The 15,289-nt window shown below is 40.1% G+C and overlaps 1 protein-coding gene across 1 annotated transcript in view; it reads right to left on the bottom strand.

The window, feature by feature from the left end:
- Positions 1–15,289, bottom strand: part of MED13L (mediator complex subunit 13L) — a 189,856-nt gene that overhangs the window by 22,885 nt on the left and 151,682 nt on the right. The window contains exons 11-19 of the mRNA XM_082065976.1: positions 14,607–14,829; positions 13,720–13,825; positions 13,199–13,323; positions 11,718–11,817; positions 9,588–9,808; positions 6,270–6,475; positions 3,232–4,178; positions 2,431–2,610; positions 444–667 (exon numbers count right to left, since the gene is read on the bottom strand). Coding sequence (XP_081922102.1) covers positions 444–667; positions 2,431–2,610; positions 3,232–4,178; positions 6,270–6,475; positions 9,588–9,808; positions 11,718–11,817; positions 13,199–13,323; positions 13,720–13,825; positions 14,607–14,829 — 2,332 coding nt within the window. The remainder of the gene's footprint in view (positions 1–443; positions 668–2,430; positions 2,611–3,231; positions 4,179–6,269; positions 6,476–9,587; positions 9,809–11,717; positions 11,818–13,198; positions 13,324–13,719; positions 13,826–14,606; positions 14,830–15,289) is intronic.

Genomic DNA, 15,289 nt, shown 5'->3' on the forward strand with positions numbered 1-15,289 from the left:
AATTGCACTTACAGCAAAACTAAGGTTTCAAGTAATCTTACAGATTCAGTAGTGCGTGATGTGCATGCAAAAAAAGGAAATGGTTTTCTCTCCAGCTGAGCAATTGCAAGAAAACAACAGCTTATTTAATTTACTCCTTGCTCTTTAGGTTTGGTTGGGCCTTCACGGGTTAGGCTGCAACTGTATTAATACTAGTGCTATACCCTCTGTAAAAGAAGAGAACATGTACTGGAAAGAGCAGATGGCAACAAATACCCCGAAATGCACAGAGAATCACAGCACAACTCAATTACATGGTATTCTTGGACTGTGAAAGTACAGAAAGTCCTCAAAATGAAAGATATCCTGATTCAAGTCACTGTTACTGTTTAAAAAACATGGATTTCTCCCACTGAGCATGCAGTAGAGCAGAGAAATAATTCAGTGTGGCTCCTCCTTCTAACCTCATATACAGCACTCAAGTCCCTGAAGAAAGTTTTGGCTCCGTCGAGCAAGGCCTCATTTTCTGGACACACCACGATATAGGCGACATCCCGATGGCCCCCATACGGGTCCAGCAACAGCCTCTCCCAGAACGGCAAGGAGAATGGGGAGATTGTCAGGAAGTCCTTGTCATAACCCACGAGTAAAGTCGGGATCGGAAGAGGCTCAGGAGATTCCTCAGAGCCTACAATGAAAAAAGAGAAAGAAAAAATAGTTAAAATAACTGGTTTAACTGCAGTGGGTTCTTTTACAGGCATATTGGAAAGAACTCATCCCTTCCCATGCTGGGTTTCCTAGAAGTTTGACCATAGTGTGGAAACCTATACCGAGGCTGACTCATGCCTGAGAAACCATGTTCTCCCACAGAAAAAAATAATAAAGGAGAAGAAAGATTTATTTGGTATTTAAGAAATGTCATAAAATCAAAGTTCAGTCAGCCAAAGCAGAGGGACCCGATCCAAGCACCATTTAAACCTTTCCTAGAAAGCTGCAATAAAACATCTTTCATAGAACTGTAAATACCGGTACTGCCCTTCCCAAGGCTTAATCTCCTGGCTTTACTTTGTCATAACCACAACCACATCTCATGAGTTCCTATTCAACCAAAAGTAATAATGTGAATACATAAAATCAGATTTTACAGTTGTTCACCTACCTCCACCTGCTTGTGCAAAATCACTAAGTAAAAGGATTTGGTGAACTTATTCCCAGGTACAGAATACCAAGCGAAGTTATCATAATTGGAAATATTGCCTCCTGCTGCCCCGGAGCCCCGGCGGTGCCAGCAGAGAGGACTGCCACAGATCCGTGGGAATGGGCATCTCCCACACACTGTGCTTGTTACAAGAAATACTGTTGAATATTTGAAGTGAAAATATACCCAAGTAGTTCCTGCAGAATATAAACTAACCTTATTAAAAGGTCACTATTCAGTAAAAATTACTGAATCTACAAAGGCTCTTCTACTTGCTATACGGTAATTTGGATTTTATTCTCTGGTAACAATTGGCAAATCCTAACTCTTAAAGCTACAAATGTTGGAAAAAATTCTTAGATTAGAAGTAGTCCTTGTGAAGCACAACAGCTTTAGAGAGGAACTGTAGTTATCACAAGTTGTCCTATCCCCAGAGGAAAACAGCAATATATTAAATACCAACAAAGAAAATAAAGCAAAGCACAGTGGAACTGCAGGAAAAAACTGAGCAAGACTGCTTTGGTTAAGACTGAAATAAACTGCGGGCGAGAAATATGCATTTAAAGGTCAGTCATTATTTTGCACCACCAACCCTGGAGGGGTTTAAAAGGCTTTTAGGTGAGGTTCTCAGGGACACGCTAGAGTCAGGTTATGGTTGGACTCAATGATCCTGAGGGTCTCTTCCAACTGAAATGATTCTACGATCCTAAATGTGTACATACAAAATCTATTTTGTGATTTGTATTTTCCAAAATTGTCGCTTACAACAAGGAGATACTTAAACTGAAACTTATTAAGACTATGGGAACCCTTAGAACAAGCAAAGCTCTTTTTGGAGAACGCTGCCCACTTTTTGTGTATTTTTGTAGCTCAGGAAGCCCCTCTTCCCCATTACGATTTGGTACAATTTTAACATAACGAGAGGCAGGTGTTATTTATACACCAGCTAGTTTCAGTACAAGCCAAAATACAGATTCAGATAGGGAGTGTGATCCTCACCCAGCATTTCTGCGTTCTGTAAAAAGTCAAAGTGTAAGTGTAAAACCTCCACTATGGTATTCAAGCAAGTGCTTCGAATGCCTTTTAAAGCATTGGAACAAAAAGTATCTGAAGAGCCCAAAAGAAAAGAAAAGAAAAAAAAAAAGCAGCTATCTAAAGAGCCCATTTGTTTTATGTATTTCCAGAAGAAAGCGCACATTTCTAACCAACTACGCTTTCATTTTAGCTGCTGCCATATAACCCAACACATGTACCGTAGGTTCCCCGTCCCGCCATCTTATGGAACTGCTGCCAGGTGAGTGGTCCCTGCACGTGCTGGATGTTCTCCCAGGTCCTGCCCGTTCGCTTCTTCTGGATGGCGTCCTGCAGAAAGGGCTGCAGCGAGAGCAGCATGCGCACCACGTCCTGGGAGGACAGCATGCTGATGTCCAGCACTGCGAACGACAGAGCAGCATTGTCAGTGAATTATTGTGAGGTGGCAGCATTTTTTGATTAACTGTTCTTTTGCCTTGCTCTTCGCAACGCTCATTTGTACAACTCTAATTAGTTCAATGGAATTTCATGTGGCACTTTGTGAAAACATGACTGAAAAAAAGCTGTCATCATAGTCCCTTTCACATCCCTTTCAAAGTTCATAAGAAGTCGGAGCAACCTCAGCATATAAACAGGTAATATTTGATTATAAAATCACTTTTTTTTCTTGGTGGCGCTTTCATACAGAGCAGTTCTTTTCTGCCGAATGCTTATACTGTTCTCCAAAAAAAAGGGGCCATAATTCTGCCCTCTTCTCAGTACTTGTATTTGTTCTGCACCCCTCCTTCAGACTAATGAACTTCCACAGATTTTTACAAATTTAGACCACAACATCTAAGGACAACTGGAGTATCGGTATTTTATATGTAATTTATAAAGCTTTCACAAATATACTTTATTTCTAGAATATTTTTATGCATATCAAACACCACATAAAGATTAGCGGCTCACAACTGGCAAGTTTCAAACAAATTAATTGATAGAAGTTTCAAAGGAAAAAGATAATCTGTTCTGACTCGTACCATTGCTGTGAGGCCAAGAATGCACAGTGGCACTTCTCACTAGGGCTTCGTCCACTCTTCCACCGGTGGGGTTGTCCACGTACTGCCGGCCCTGCTCCAGCGCGTTGAAGCATTCCACCCAGGAGTCGTTGCTGTCGGCCTGCAGCCGGTCGTAGCTCCAGTTCATACACGGCAGCGTCTGGCGATTGTTGGAGGACATATAATCCAAGCAGCTGAGGGATGTAAAAGGCTGCGTGTGCTGATTCTGGAGGAGGAGGAGGAGGCTCATGGGAGGTTCCTGGGTCCTTCTAGCTCCCTCTCCCATCTGAGAGATCAAGTTGCTTTGACATATCATCAGTCGTCTTTCTGCAGCTTGGCCAATGTCTGAGGTCTTGCCAAAAATATCCAGCTCATCCTCGATGAAGAGCCCAGAGTTGTAACCTAATTTGCGGTTCATAATAGCGCTAAAGCCACAGGTGCAACGATACTGATCCTCATTAGATGAATCTGGGATGTATAATCCAACATCCGCACCTTTAATATTCATATTACAGGCGCATATACAACAACTATCGAAGTTACGGTCTTTGAAGATGTTCAACACAGAGTCTGAAAGAATCAAGGTGACATAGAGGCTGTGGGCTTCTGGGATGGGCTGAACAGTGGCCGGCTCCACAGAATTCAGTGGTCGTGTCGTAGAAGGGGTAGAAGCAGGTGAACCTTGATCTGTGCTGTCGTATTTGACAGATCCTTGACCACTTGCCGTACCCCCACCTCGAGGCGTCCGGGGGGTCCGGGGGGTGCGAGGGGTAGGGACGGAGAAGCGGGGAGTTGCTGGTGACGGCAGAACTCCTGCTCCGCTGTTGCTGGCTGGAGCAGCACTGTTTAGCGTCACTGGTGTGTTCATCTGAGGAGTGTTCATCTGAAGATAGTCTTGGTCGGCCAAACTCCCAACACTAGGCACATTGCTGCAAGAAATATAGGAAATCAGAGTCAAATGCCATCACAAAGTGGTTGGTTGTGCAGACTAACTTTGTCAAAACTTATTTTAAATACAAGGAGATAGTGAGAACTGAAAGGATTCATGGTAACTGCAGGAAAATAAAAACACCTTCAGACATTCTGCTTGTCAACTTTTCCTCTGGGCGACCTGAGCTGGGTGAAGATGTCCCTGCTCATGGCAGGGGCGGGATGGATCAGCTGGGAAGGTCCCTTCAGCCCCAACTATTCTATGAGTCTGCAATATTTGTAACTCTTTTAGGGAAAATTGTAGTTGTTGTTTTAAACACAATTATCTGGAAAGAGATATACCTTAGTGGAAATGAAGAAAATATTTCTGAGACATAGAAATCTTAATTTTAGAATTATCAATTTGAACAGCTGTCAGAAGTCACGCATGTGGCACACCCACGATGTTGCCTCATGGTGGTAATGCAACTGGTATCAGTATTTCCAATACTATACATGCAAATCCTCATTTAGGATTATGCATTCGACAGCACAACATGACACATTCCATTACAAACTCTTAGTCTGGTAACACTAATAATCACGGTTTTGGGTCATCTCCTGTCATGACTGGTTTTTATTACTGTTTTTTGTCATTTTCTGCTAAATTAAAGTGACAGAAGAACAGTTTGTACTTTCCCCATGAGATCTATCTTCTCTTTGGAATGACTTGTTACATCAAGAATCAGGTAATATGGGGCCAATCTTTTCTGTTTTCAAGTTGCTAGTAAGTTGTTCACTTTTACTGAAATGTGTTTGTTACATATTAGGTCAAGGAAAAAGTGTAAGAGCTCAGCGAGTCTCTTGATAGAGGAGGGGAAACGGCTTTTCTTCATGTTTGTTCTTACTGCACATTTTGTGTCATTTAAAAGGAGCACTATTCTAATTCTCACATATCGTTAGTGACTTGAAAAGGAAAATAGTGAAGACCTTATTCCTTAGACTCATGTTAGGGTTACCCTGAATTGATGTATGTCCAACTCAAAGCAAGAGGAGGAAATAAAAAGAACAAAGGCTTGAAGGAGTTGTGGATGTGAAGCATACTGAATGCCTCAGCCTAATAAGAAAATGTGACCTAGAAACCTCGATTGGCAATCACCACTCTGTCGGAAGCCTGCAGTAATAATCTTCACTCTAATTGGATTATATGGAAAATGAAAGGGTTTTTTCCCCCAACAAATACCTGAAATTAATAACCAGCTCAGGCCTGGTGAATCAGTTACTATTACGAAAAAACCTGGGAATTAAATTGCTCCCTAGGCACAATCAAAGGTTTACAATTTCTTTTTTGCAGTTCTTTTGAGAACACTGAAAGATCCTTTGGAGCTGGAAAAGGACTGAAGGATTTACAGCCTGATTTAAAGATACAGGCTACTTCCCATAGAAATGAATGCAGTGCAGCTGGAGACCTCTGTACTACTATTATGCCTTTGAAGAGGTTTTATGAATTTAACGGTGCAAATTCTTGATAGCTTTCAAAATCTCTAGCAATGACTTTCTCCCATAGACATTGCTAATATCTGAGACCTGGGTAAGGAATACAAGCTTTCACATTTAATAGTGATCTCTGCCTATAGGTCAGAGCATTCTCATGCTGAAGAGAGGCCTGGCATCTTTTCTGTTAGTATTTAGAAAGGGGAGGATAACGTACATCCCACCAGCTCCGTTAAATCACAAGAATTCAGAAGCATGGAGGAGAGAGCTGTCACAGGCATTCATTTTATTCCCTAACACTTCTCGTTTATGTTGAATTACAGTATCTTCCTGTATCAGAAATTACAATTAATTCAAGCCTCACATGTTCCTGTTCTTTTAAAAGCACTAAGAGCGTAGCGGACACATCCTCTAACACCATCAACTTCCAAAAGCTGTTTTTAATTCAAATGTTCCTACCCTCAGAACTTTTTTGATCCGAGACAATGAGAAAAGGTTTAAAATACTTTATGGTTCTGGTGTGTACTAATGCATTGTTAATACAAGCAAAAATTTTAAGTAACGAGCCGTTTTAGGCATGGTCATGACAAACTAATTTCCTACAAGACCGTACTTACTTGTAGCCATCTCTAATGAAAGTGGCTGTAGGTGGCAAAGGAAGTTGTTCAATTTTAGGAGGAACAGCCCAAGAAGGCCTGAAAATGCAGGCATCAGGTACCTTCAGAGGTAGGAGGCACTGACTTGGCAGTATCTTCAGTGGAGCAAATACAGAGGAGCCCACAAAAGGTTGAAATGATGGAACTTTGTGCACGTATGAAAAATCCTGCAACATCCAAATGACATGGTTTACAACAATATAGTAAGGTTGCTCTTTGTATTTATTTATTGTTAATTAAAACCTATTGTACTGTCTGAACCCTCTACAACTGCACTTTTTTCCCAAATTACGTATATTTACTCATTCTACAAAACATTCAACAGCAGTTCCTTCAAGGAAACTCAGCTGAGGCTCCTTGTTACACTGAGATGCTACACGACTTCAATGGCAGCAGATTTCACAATTAGATTGGACATAGCTTGTCTGAAATTAGTCTAAAAAGTGACTAGTGCACTATGAAATTTTCACACTACCTCACTTTAAGCACTTAAAAGATTGTTCTTTGCAAGACTTCTGTGTGACAATGGAGAGGCTGAGGCACAGTGCGACTGAAGTGCCTTAAGTCAGCCTCTCTGCATAACCCCCACGGTGGGGATGAATATAAGCCAAGTAATAACAGCGGACACTTTACACATGCCAAATGGTAACTATATCTAAGCAATATAGTAAACATAATATTAAGCATCAATGAAGTCCAGTCAAACTGGACTTTCATTAACTGTCATGTTTGTTTGCAGAGAATGATGACAAGAACTTCAGCCAGAGTTTCTAGAGCTACTCCAAGTTTCTTTCAGAAGAAAAGAGCTAATCCATTTGATGCACTACTGCAAAGTAAAAATCATTATTAAAATAGTAACAGTAGTCTCTCTCAGACATTCGGTATTTAACATCTCATTAGATCTTTGCATTTTTTCCCTTGCACGTTGTAAAGCGTTGAGAGATGAGCAATGTGTGGATCACTATCTTCAGCTGCTGAATACTCAGCACAAGAAATCTACTTACATGTTCTCAAAATGATTAGCAATGGGTTTAGGTGCTTGTTTCCCCCACTGGTGTGTATGAGCAGGTGTGACACATTTAAAAGCAAGTAGATTGCACTGTTGGAAATGTTACCAGGCAGAATTTAAATATGTATTTTAATACTCCTAAAATGGCTGGGAGGGAGATTAAAATATCTTCAGTATCAATGATGCCCCTAAAATCTGCTCCCACTCAAAAACTTCCAGCTCAACAAATTCCAATACAGATTTTCTTTCCAGGCCCAAATTATCCTAGTCTTAAGCAAATTGTTTACTGCACCAACAGAAGAAAAAAACCCAACAAACCACAAGGTCTGTGGCAAGGCTAAGTCTCACAAACCTTGTAAAAAACTTATTTCAGACTTCTATAATGATATAAAAATTGGCAGATACACGAACTATACGAGGTGAATGGACAACTGCACTTCAGTAAAGCATTTTCTCATCATGGCTTCAAGTTGCCAAGTCAGGACAGAAGGAAGCAGAGCTCTGGCAGCACCAAAGTGGCCGTGCTGCCCACGCCTGCCTCACCGGGTGGTTCTCTGGCTTCAGGAGGGAGCGGCGATCACTAACTCCCGGCCCCTCCTGCATAGTCTCTCTCAACAGAATTGTGTGTAAAAGCTCCGTACGAGCTCAGTCTCCTCACAGGTATCAGCATCAGCTGGGGAGCTGGTGACTCCTGGCTCTGACCAGACACATTTAGCATAACACAGAGACGTAACCCCCAAACACAAGCTCTCTCACTGCCCGCAGGGACGGGGCCAAAACTGGATGCTATCATGGAGAAAGTCACCCTGTGGCTTGCCTGTGCTTTCCTTCCTGTCTGTTTAAGCTTTACTATTACTGCCATGCAGGAAAATTAACTAATTCAGAGCTGACTAAATCATTTATACCAAGATAAATGCATATATCAGTATTCTTATATTGATATATAGCCACTTCTCATCCATGCAACTGCACGTGCTGCATCTTTCTGTGTACAGCTCTCTCAGCAACACAGATGCTTAAAAACACGCTTTCAGTTAATTCCAGCATTCACAGGAGCACAAAATGAGAGGAAAGGAGGTGGTGCTGGGGAGAGGGATGGCTGCTGAAATCTGCTCCGGCAGATTAAGGACGGGGTGGGCCTGAAGGAGAAGAATTAAGCTATAAAATCAAGTGTTGGAGACTACCAGGAAGACAGAGTTATAGTGTGTATCTCCCTTTTTATGGCCTATGTACAAATGAGCTTGCTGCAGAACAAGGTGATGTGTATTTCTACACAGAAATGTGCATTTTTAAATTAAAAAAAAAAACCCTCAGGCTACATGCATGGAAATATGATAACGATAACTTCTGACAAAAGTGACAAAAATTGGCCCAAAAAGTTAAGTAATGCAGAATACACACAAGCAGGCAGAATGATTTTATCCTACCTCCTAACCTGTGCTAGAGATGGAACAATGAAATACAAATCAATGTACACTAGGTGCTTATGTTAAGTCCTTTTATGTGATGCTATGGAAAAATGGATACATCCCCATATGTAAAGTCGGGGAGGTGAGTACTAGTACCCAGCAGTAGAGTCCCCATTTTAAAATAGTTCTTTACTCAGATACACTATAGGACTCAATATAGGAGTAACTATGTGACATTACCTGACCTGTGTTATACAGAAAGTCAGATAAGAATGGTCCCATCTGGCCTTAAAACTTGTGAAGTAACATCAGCTGAAGAAGAAACAGAGTAAGTTCAACCCCTGGGCTTTCTCAGAGATTTTCAACCCTAACCAAAAAAGGCAACATTTCAGAGAGAAAAAGGCAGCCTTTCCACATGCACCATTTTACCCTCGCTGCGTCCCCAGAGACTGGCAGCAAGGAGTGGCTACACATAAAAGGTGCTACAGGAAAACCATCTGAAGAAATAAATCATTTAACAGCTACTTAGTCACAAGTAAAATGTTCTTTCATATATGTACATTTTTTCTGTTAGGCATAGGGCACATTTCACATATAATATTGTTCCCTCAGAACACCCAGAACCATTACAAATATAAAATTACAAAAAGAAAAATACCTACAGTTAAAATCAGGACAACAATTAAACAGCTCTTTTACTAGACAAGAATTTTCTTCCCAACTAAAGAGTGATATGTACTTTATATGGATCCAGTTCACATTTGTTAAATAGTCTGCTACACAGACCACATGTGACTTGTTTATAAATATCAAAACACACACAGATGAGATTATAAAAATACCACATTTTTGGCATGTTACCTTAATTTCTTCAGGCTTAGGGCTACCTAATCCATCTTCCACCTCCATTTTAAACTCAGCAAGCTGTGTTGGAACCATGTTGACCATGGGACTTTCCATCATTCCCAAGGCGGTCACGGTCTCTGAACTTATCCCGTCTTTGTAACTCATTACCGGGGAGAAGGCAGGGTGTTGTTCTAAAGACGGTGGTGTTGGGAACATCCTTTGGAGATCTGCCACAGCTAAACATGATAAAATAATATACTGTTAACCATTAAAATACAAATTCTCAATGAAATCCAATAAAACAGAAGAGACTGACTCAATCGTAGCTCTTATTTCATCAGTTAAAATCTAGCAAAGATTCTACAGGTTGACTGGAGTTCTGACACCAGTATAAACCTAGAGGAAAGTTAACTCCAACACATTGCAGAAATTCCTAGGGATACTTTGCGAGCAGAAACAACAAACTGGTAGATACACAAATCCTATGTATAATTTTAACAGCAACAAAAAAATATTTCATCATAGAAGAGAGTAATTGACATGAATGCAACATTTGCCCCAGCACTGTTACTAAGGGGATATGAAGTAGTTTCTTCCCTGTTTCAGAGCTGATACCACGGCCTAAAATGGGATGATTTTGGAATTCGCATGCACTTAGCTGCGTTTTTCCACTGACACAGTGACTGGAGTCTCTTTTGGTCCATGGCGACATCCCTCCTGAAGAGGAGACAGGCTACTGTTGCTAACACAAACACAGGCGATTTTGCTTAAGAATCAATCTGCCAGGCATCCAAAAGAGACATGTGTCAGAAGAAGCCACAAAATCACAATTGTGCATTACATGACATTAAGCCAGGAAAATCCCTAAATTACTTCTCAGCAAATGAACACAGTGTAACCACCCATTGTATATTTTTCTTCTTTAAGCAAAACAATCAAAAACTCCCTGTAGAAATGCATTATGAGAAGGGTAAATTCCCACAGGTGTCCCCTCTAAAATACCTTTTCTGACAGACTAAGTGCCCAATTCCATTTCCATTCCTATACATACATTCAACCTGAGTTGATAGCACACAAACACATGCTTGTATTCAAAAACTTTCGCGGCCTAAAGATTATGGAAAATGCATAACTAAGTACAGATGGATTTCTGACTGGAAGTCACTGTGTTGTGGAAATCCAAACTGGTGAAACATAGCACTGTTTCAGTTCCCTGCAGACACTGTTATGTCTTGACAGCTGGTGGCAAGGGGACAGCTACACATCCGAAGTGCAGTACATCTATTGAACTTATTTCATACAGCTCTATGGGATGTAATTTTCTCACAGTCAAGCTCCCTCCAGTTAGCAAATTTCTGCAGTGCAGATTCATAAAAAAGTTTAATTAGAAAAAATCCCCCAGCCCTACAGCAACAGGCTAACTATCATTATTCATTTTCATGTGTGTCATGCTTGGAAAAGCTTTGCATATTTTAAAAAGCTATGGATCAACTAAACCTGTCAAAATCCAGAGTCTGTATACTTCAGACTTGTACATTTGAGTAAATCAGCATGGCTTTTATGGGTCCATAAAACTCTGACTCATCTCCTTCAGACTGTTTTTTTCCTCTCCTCAATTTGTTCTCATTAGCAGCTAAAGTTAATGAGAAAGCATTAAAGAATGATTTGCAGAGATATTTGATTTCTGCTTATAGCAGACACAAAAATCAAACATTCTTCCTCCCACCACTAAGTAACTTGTAATTCATAGTCTGATTGGTTAGTATTATACCAAAAATTCTCACCTTCCTGCTCTCACACATACATATAACACCATTCTCTTTCATCTCAAGAGAAATGACACCCTGAAAGTGATTTGAAATAGCTTTGAAATGAAGATTTGTAACAAATCCCTCCCTTGCTTCCAATCTAAGACAATAATGTCAAAAGAAGAGCACATTAAAATGTATGTCTATATTACGATCCGCTGTTGTCATTAAAATCTGCTTACCTTAATATTGGCATCTGGTAATTACAGAACAGAAGAAGCACCCTACCTCTTAGTCCTGAGAAAGTGATGCTATAAGTCTCCTACATAAATACAGCATGGTAGCTATAAGGAAATTTTAGCTGTCAACAAAGGGGTCAGCAGTTGTTGCTACTTACTTGGTGGGTAAGGTACTGCTGTCCTACCATCCTTCCCCACAGGGCGCTCCTCAGACCCTACGGCCGGCGTTTTTGATGACCGAAGAGCTGGTGATACAGCCTAAAAGAAGAATATACACATACCTCATTAAAAAAGATACAAGATATTAGAATTCATAAGCTATTAAAAATTCTGAAAACTCTGAATGAGATTGCACAAGAAAGAAAAAAGTGTACTTTGCTACTCTCCCTTCTGCCTCCCCCCAAAAGGAATCTGGATTTTCTTCTCTGTCAATGCTAAAACAAATTTAAAAGTCTATACATCCCCCTATATCTGTAGATACATACATATAAGCATATGTATCTATATACACACAAATTACATGGAAAATGTTATCGCAAACATCGAGCTTGGAATTGATGTGACTACTCAGACTACCCTAAGATAATAATGAGAATATGACTCAGAGGGAGAACGCCATGAACAGAGCAGAGGGGACAACTCAACACATCCAGGTTTCAAGGCAGGAAGAACATGAGGTCTATCCAGGCCAGCTTCACAGAAAAAGCTCATTTTTAATTTTGACAGAACAGTCCTCCTGTAGATTTGCACAGTAACTGCGACATCGTAGGGGCAGGTGGTACAGAACCATAGAACAGGGAGAAGTGGTAAACTGGTGTACTGAGAAGTACCGCCAAGAACCAGACATTAGACTCTTAAATACTATTATCTACTATCAGTCAGTTTAGCATCACCTTCCATATCATTATGGCGATATTAGACTAAGCTTAAAAATAGTGATTGTTCAACTCTTTGCCTTGCCATGTGTTTTTGTTGTTGTGTTGTTTTTTTTTTTTTTCCTGGTGATCCATGTAAAACTGTTTTTCCTTTTTATTTCCTAATATTCAGCAACTATTCCTCTTTGCACTGAAATGAACTGCTTTCAGGAATAGAAAGAAACATGCTGCAGAGAATGACTGAAATTCAGTAAGGTTGAATTTATTTTTCTTTTGGCAGCTTCTCAGACAAGGTAAAAGAACAAATCACCAGTTAATGAAACCAGGACCTTTTCTGTAACTCCCAAACAAACACAAAATGCTGAGAGAAGCTAAGGACACAAAACTACATGTAATGCCTTTATAAAGCAACTACATTGCTTCACCTGTGGAAGTATTTGTATAGCCTGTCTACGCAATGACCAAGTCAGCAAGTCAGTTGTATACAGGTTCCCTCATGACTGAAAAAGTGTCCGACACCACAAGGTTGGATGTTACTTAAATGATCTCCTAATACTCCTGAATTACATACAGTGGTGATCTCTCAGAGGAATCCCCTGGAAGGATACCTCTCTTTGCTACTAATTCTGAGTTAAATCCAAGCCTGCCTACCTCAAAACTCTCCTGTCTACTAGGGATAACTGCTCCCCACTAGGACTCCATCCTCCTCCTCCTCCTCCTTTGTTTTTCAAGTCTACAAAACACTCATTCCTACAAAGACTTACACCAAGCTCATCTTCATCTGAATTATCAAAGATGTTATCTAGATCATGAAGTGATGGAGCCAGATCTGTCACCTGGGTGAGGCTACCGGAGCCTGCTCGGCCTGCAGCATTGTCTTGCCGGGTATCTAGCAAAAAGAAAGGGGAAAGACATTAAAAATGGGAGCACACTTAAGAAATACAAAAACTCTTTTTTCCAGTTTTACTTTTCACTCTAAACAGGGGACAAGCACGAATCACTGAGGCCCCTTTTCAATGATGTAGCCTTGCAGTCATTTTTTAATCAAGCACCAAAGGTCAATCAGGAAAGAATGAGAGCAGCTACTGTTCAACTTTAATATACTAAAAAAAAAATCATGTTGTTATACCAAGGACAAGCAGAATCAAGTTCTTTCCATCTCAGGAGCTGTCCATAGCTCTCATGTTACAGTAAAACGTTCAGTATCTGGTTGTTCCTTTCACGTTTTATTGTATAGCTTTGAGTATTTTTGCTTTGCAGAGCGAATTAAAGAGGTTTTACTCACCAGTCTTAGGAGCAGAACTGAAAATAGACATGGCATCTTTTCCATCAGGAACTGGTGTAGAATGACCCGTTGTGGGGATTTCCTTGGTACCAATTCCATCTTCTGACTATATAAAAATACAGATATTAATTTAAGCTATGTAAGAACAACTGCTTTCCTACATCAAGCCAAACTCAGGGCTCTGGATTCAATGTTTTGAGAAGCTGTTATCTACATATCAGAAAAAAACATGAAGTAACATTGTGTATGATTTACAAAGGATTCCATAAATGACGGTTAACTTTGATAGCTAGCATATATAATTAGCAACCTCAATTTCTCCATCACAGGGAAGGTGATGACCAAAGAATGGTGATCAAATTGTTTTCTTTCACATATGGAAGAACACCTCTAAGGAAATGTTCCAACCAACATAGTGCCCCTGGCACAAATCCTCTCAGCGGAAGGCTACGCTGATTTTGCCCAAGGGAAGAAACATGAACTCGCGCTGGAAAGCTCTGAGCTTTGCAGGGAGGTGATATGTCAAGCTCAAGCAAGAAAAAAAAAAAGGCCCAACAAATTCTTTCATCTCTACAAGTAAATATAAGGCTCAAAATATTGTATTTCTTAGCTTAAATCTGGACCCTGCTGCTGGTCAAGCTGAATATATCTAAACAGGAAGAACTCCTTGCAACAGCAGTGTTTCATATACAAACAGGTTTGGAGGGATGGGAGCAAATACCAGCTCAAAAATACTACAGTGAAATGAGGTTTTTCTTCTTGTGAGCTGGTGCAGGAATGAAATACTAAGTCTCCCTGATTTTGATCTGTGGAACAGGCTTGTGTCTTCCTGAGAGCTGTAGCGCAATAAGGACATTAATGCTAAAGATTCTGGATGGACACATTACCTTGTTCTTTTTCAAAGGATCTTTCTCAGCCCCAAGTTTGCATTTTTTATTGCCAGTGAAGCTGTACTTGATATCACCATCTTCAAAAGTGTAAGGATCACTGGCATCTCCCGAGCCTTCTCCAGGTGCTTGGATCAGAGGCAAGGAGTCAAGGTAGTTCAATGTCTGCACTGGTTTCTGCTCTCTCAAAATTTTAAACCGTTTATTAGGTTGTGCTAAGAGCCTGAAAGTAAAAATAGACAAGCACATAAAGCCATCATGAAACCAACCAAACATTCCTTTTATAGCAAAGAAAAGTAAGAGCTCTTAAGACCTGTACCTGTCCCACACAAGTACAGCCCATGTCTCCATCCCCCTTGATCTATGAAATATGCTTTTTCCTCAAATAAAGGATGCATTTGCCTACATTTAGTATTAAACATCTTACTGTATTAAGAACTTCTACTTTGGTACAATGGAAAAATAATTAATCTTGTCACACATAAATAAAAACACTTTGAAGTACACATAACCTTTTCAGCCTAGCAAACTCCATTGTCATCACCCAAATAATAATTCAAAAATTCTTTCTCAATAATTTTAGCTTATACATTTAAATTAACTACTCTCTTTGGTACATTTTTTCTATGCATTGTCAGAATGCCAATGTAATTTTTAGGCTGGCATAAAATTAATTCAAATTC

The sequence above is a fragment of the Streptopelia decaocto genome (genome assembly GCF_964273445.1).
Source record: "Streptopelia decaocto genome assembly, chromosome: 15".
NCBI lineage: Eukaryota > Metazoa > Chordata > Aves > Columbiformes > Columbidae > Streptopelia > Streptopelia decaocto.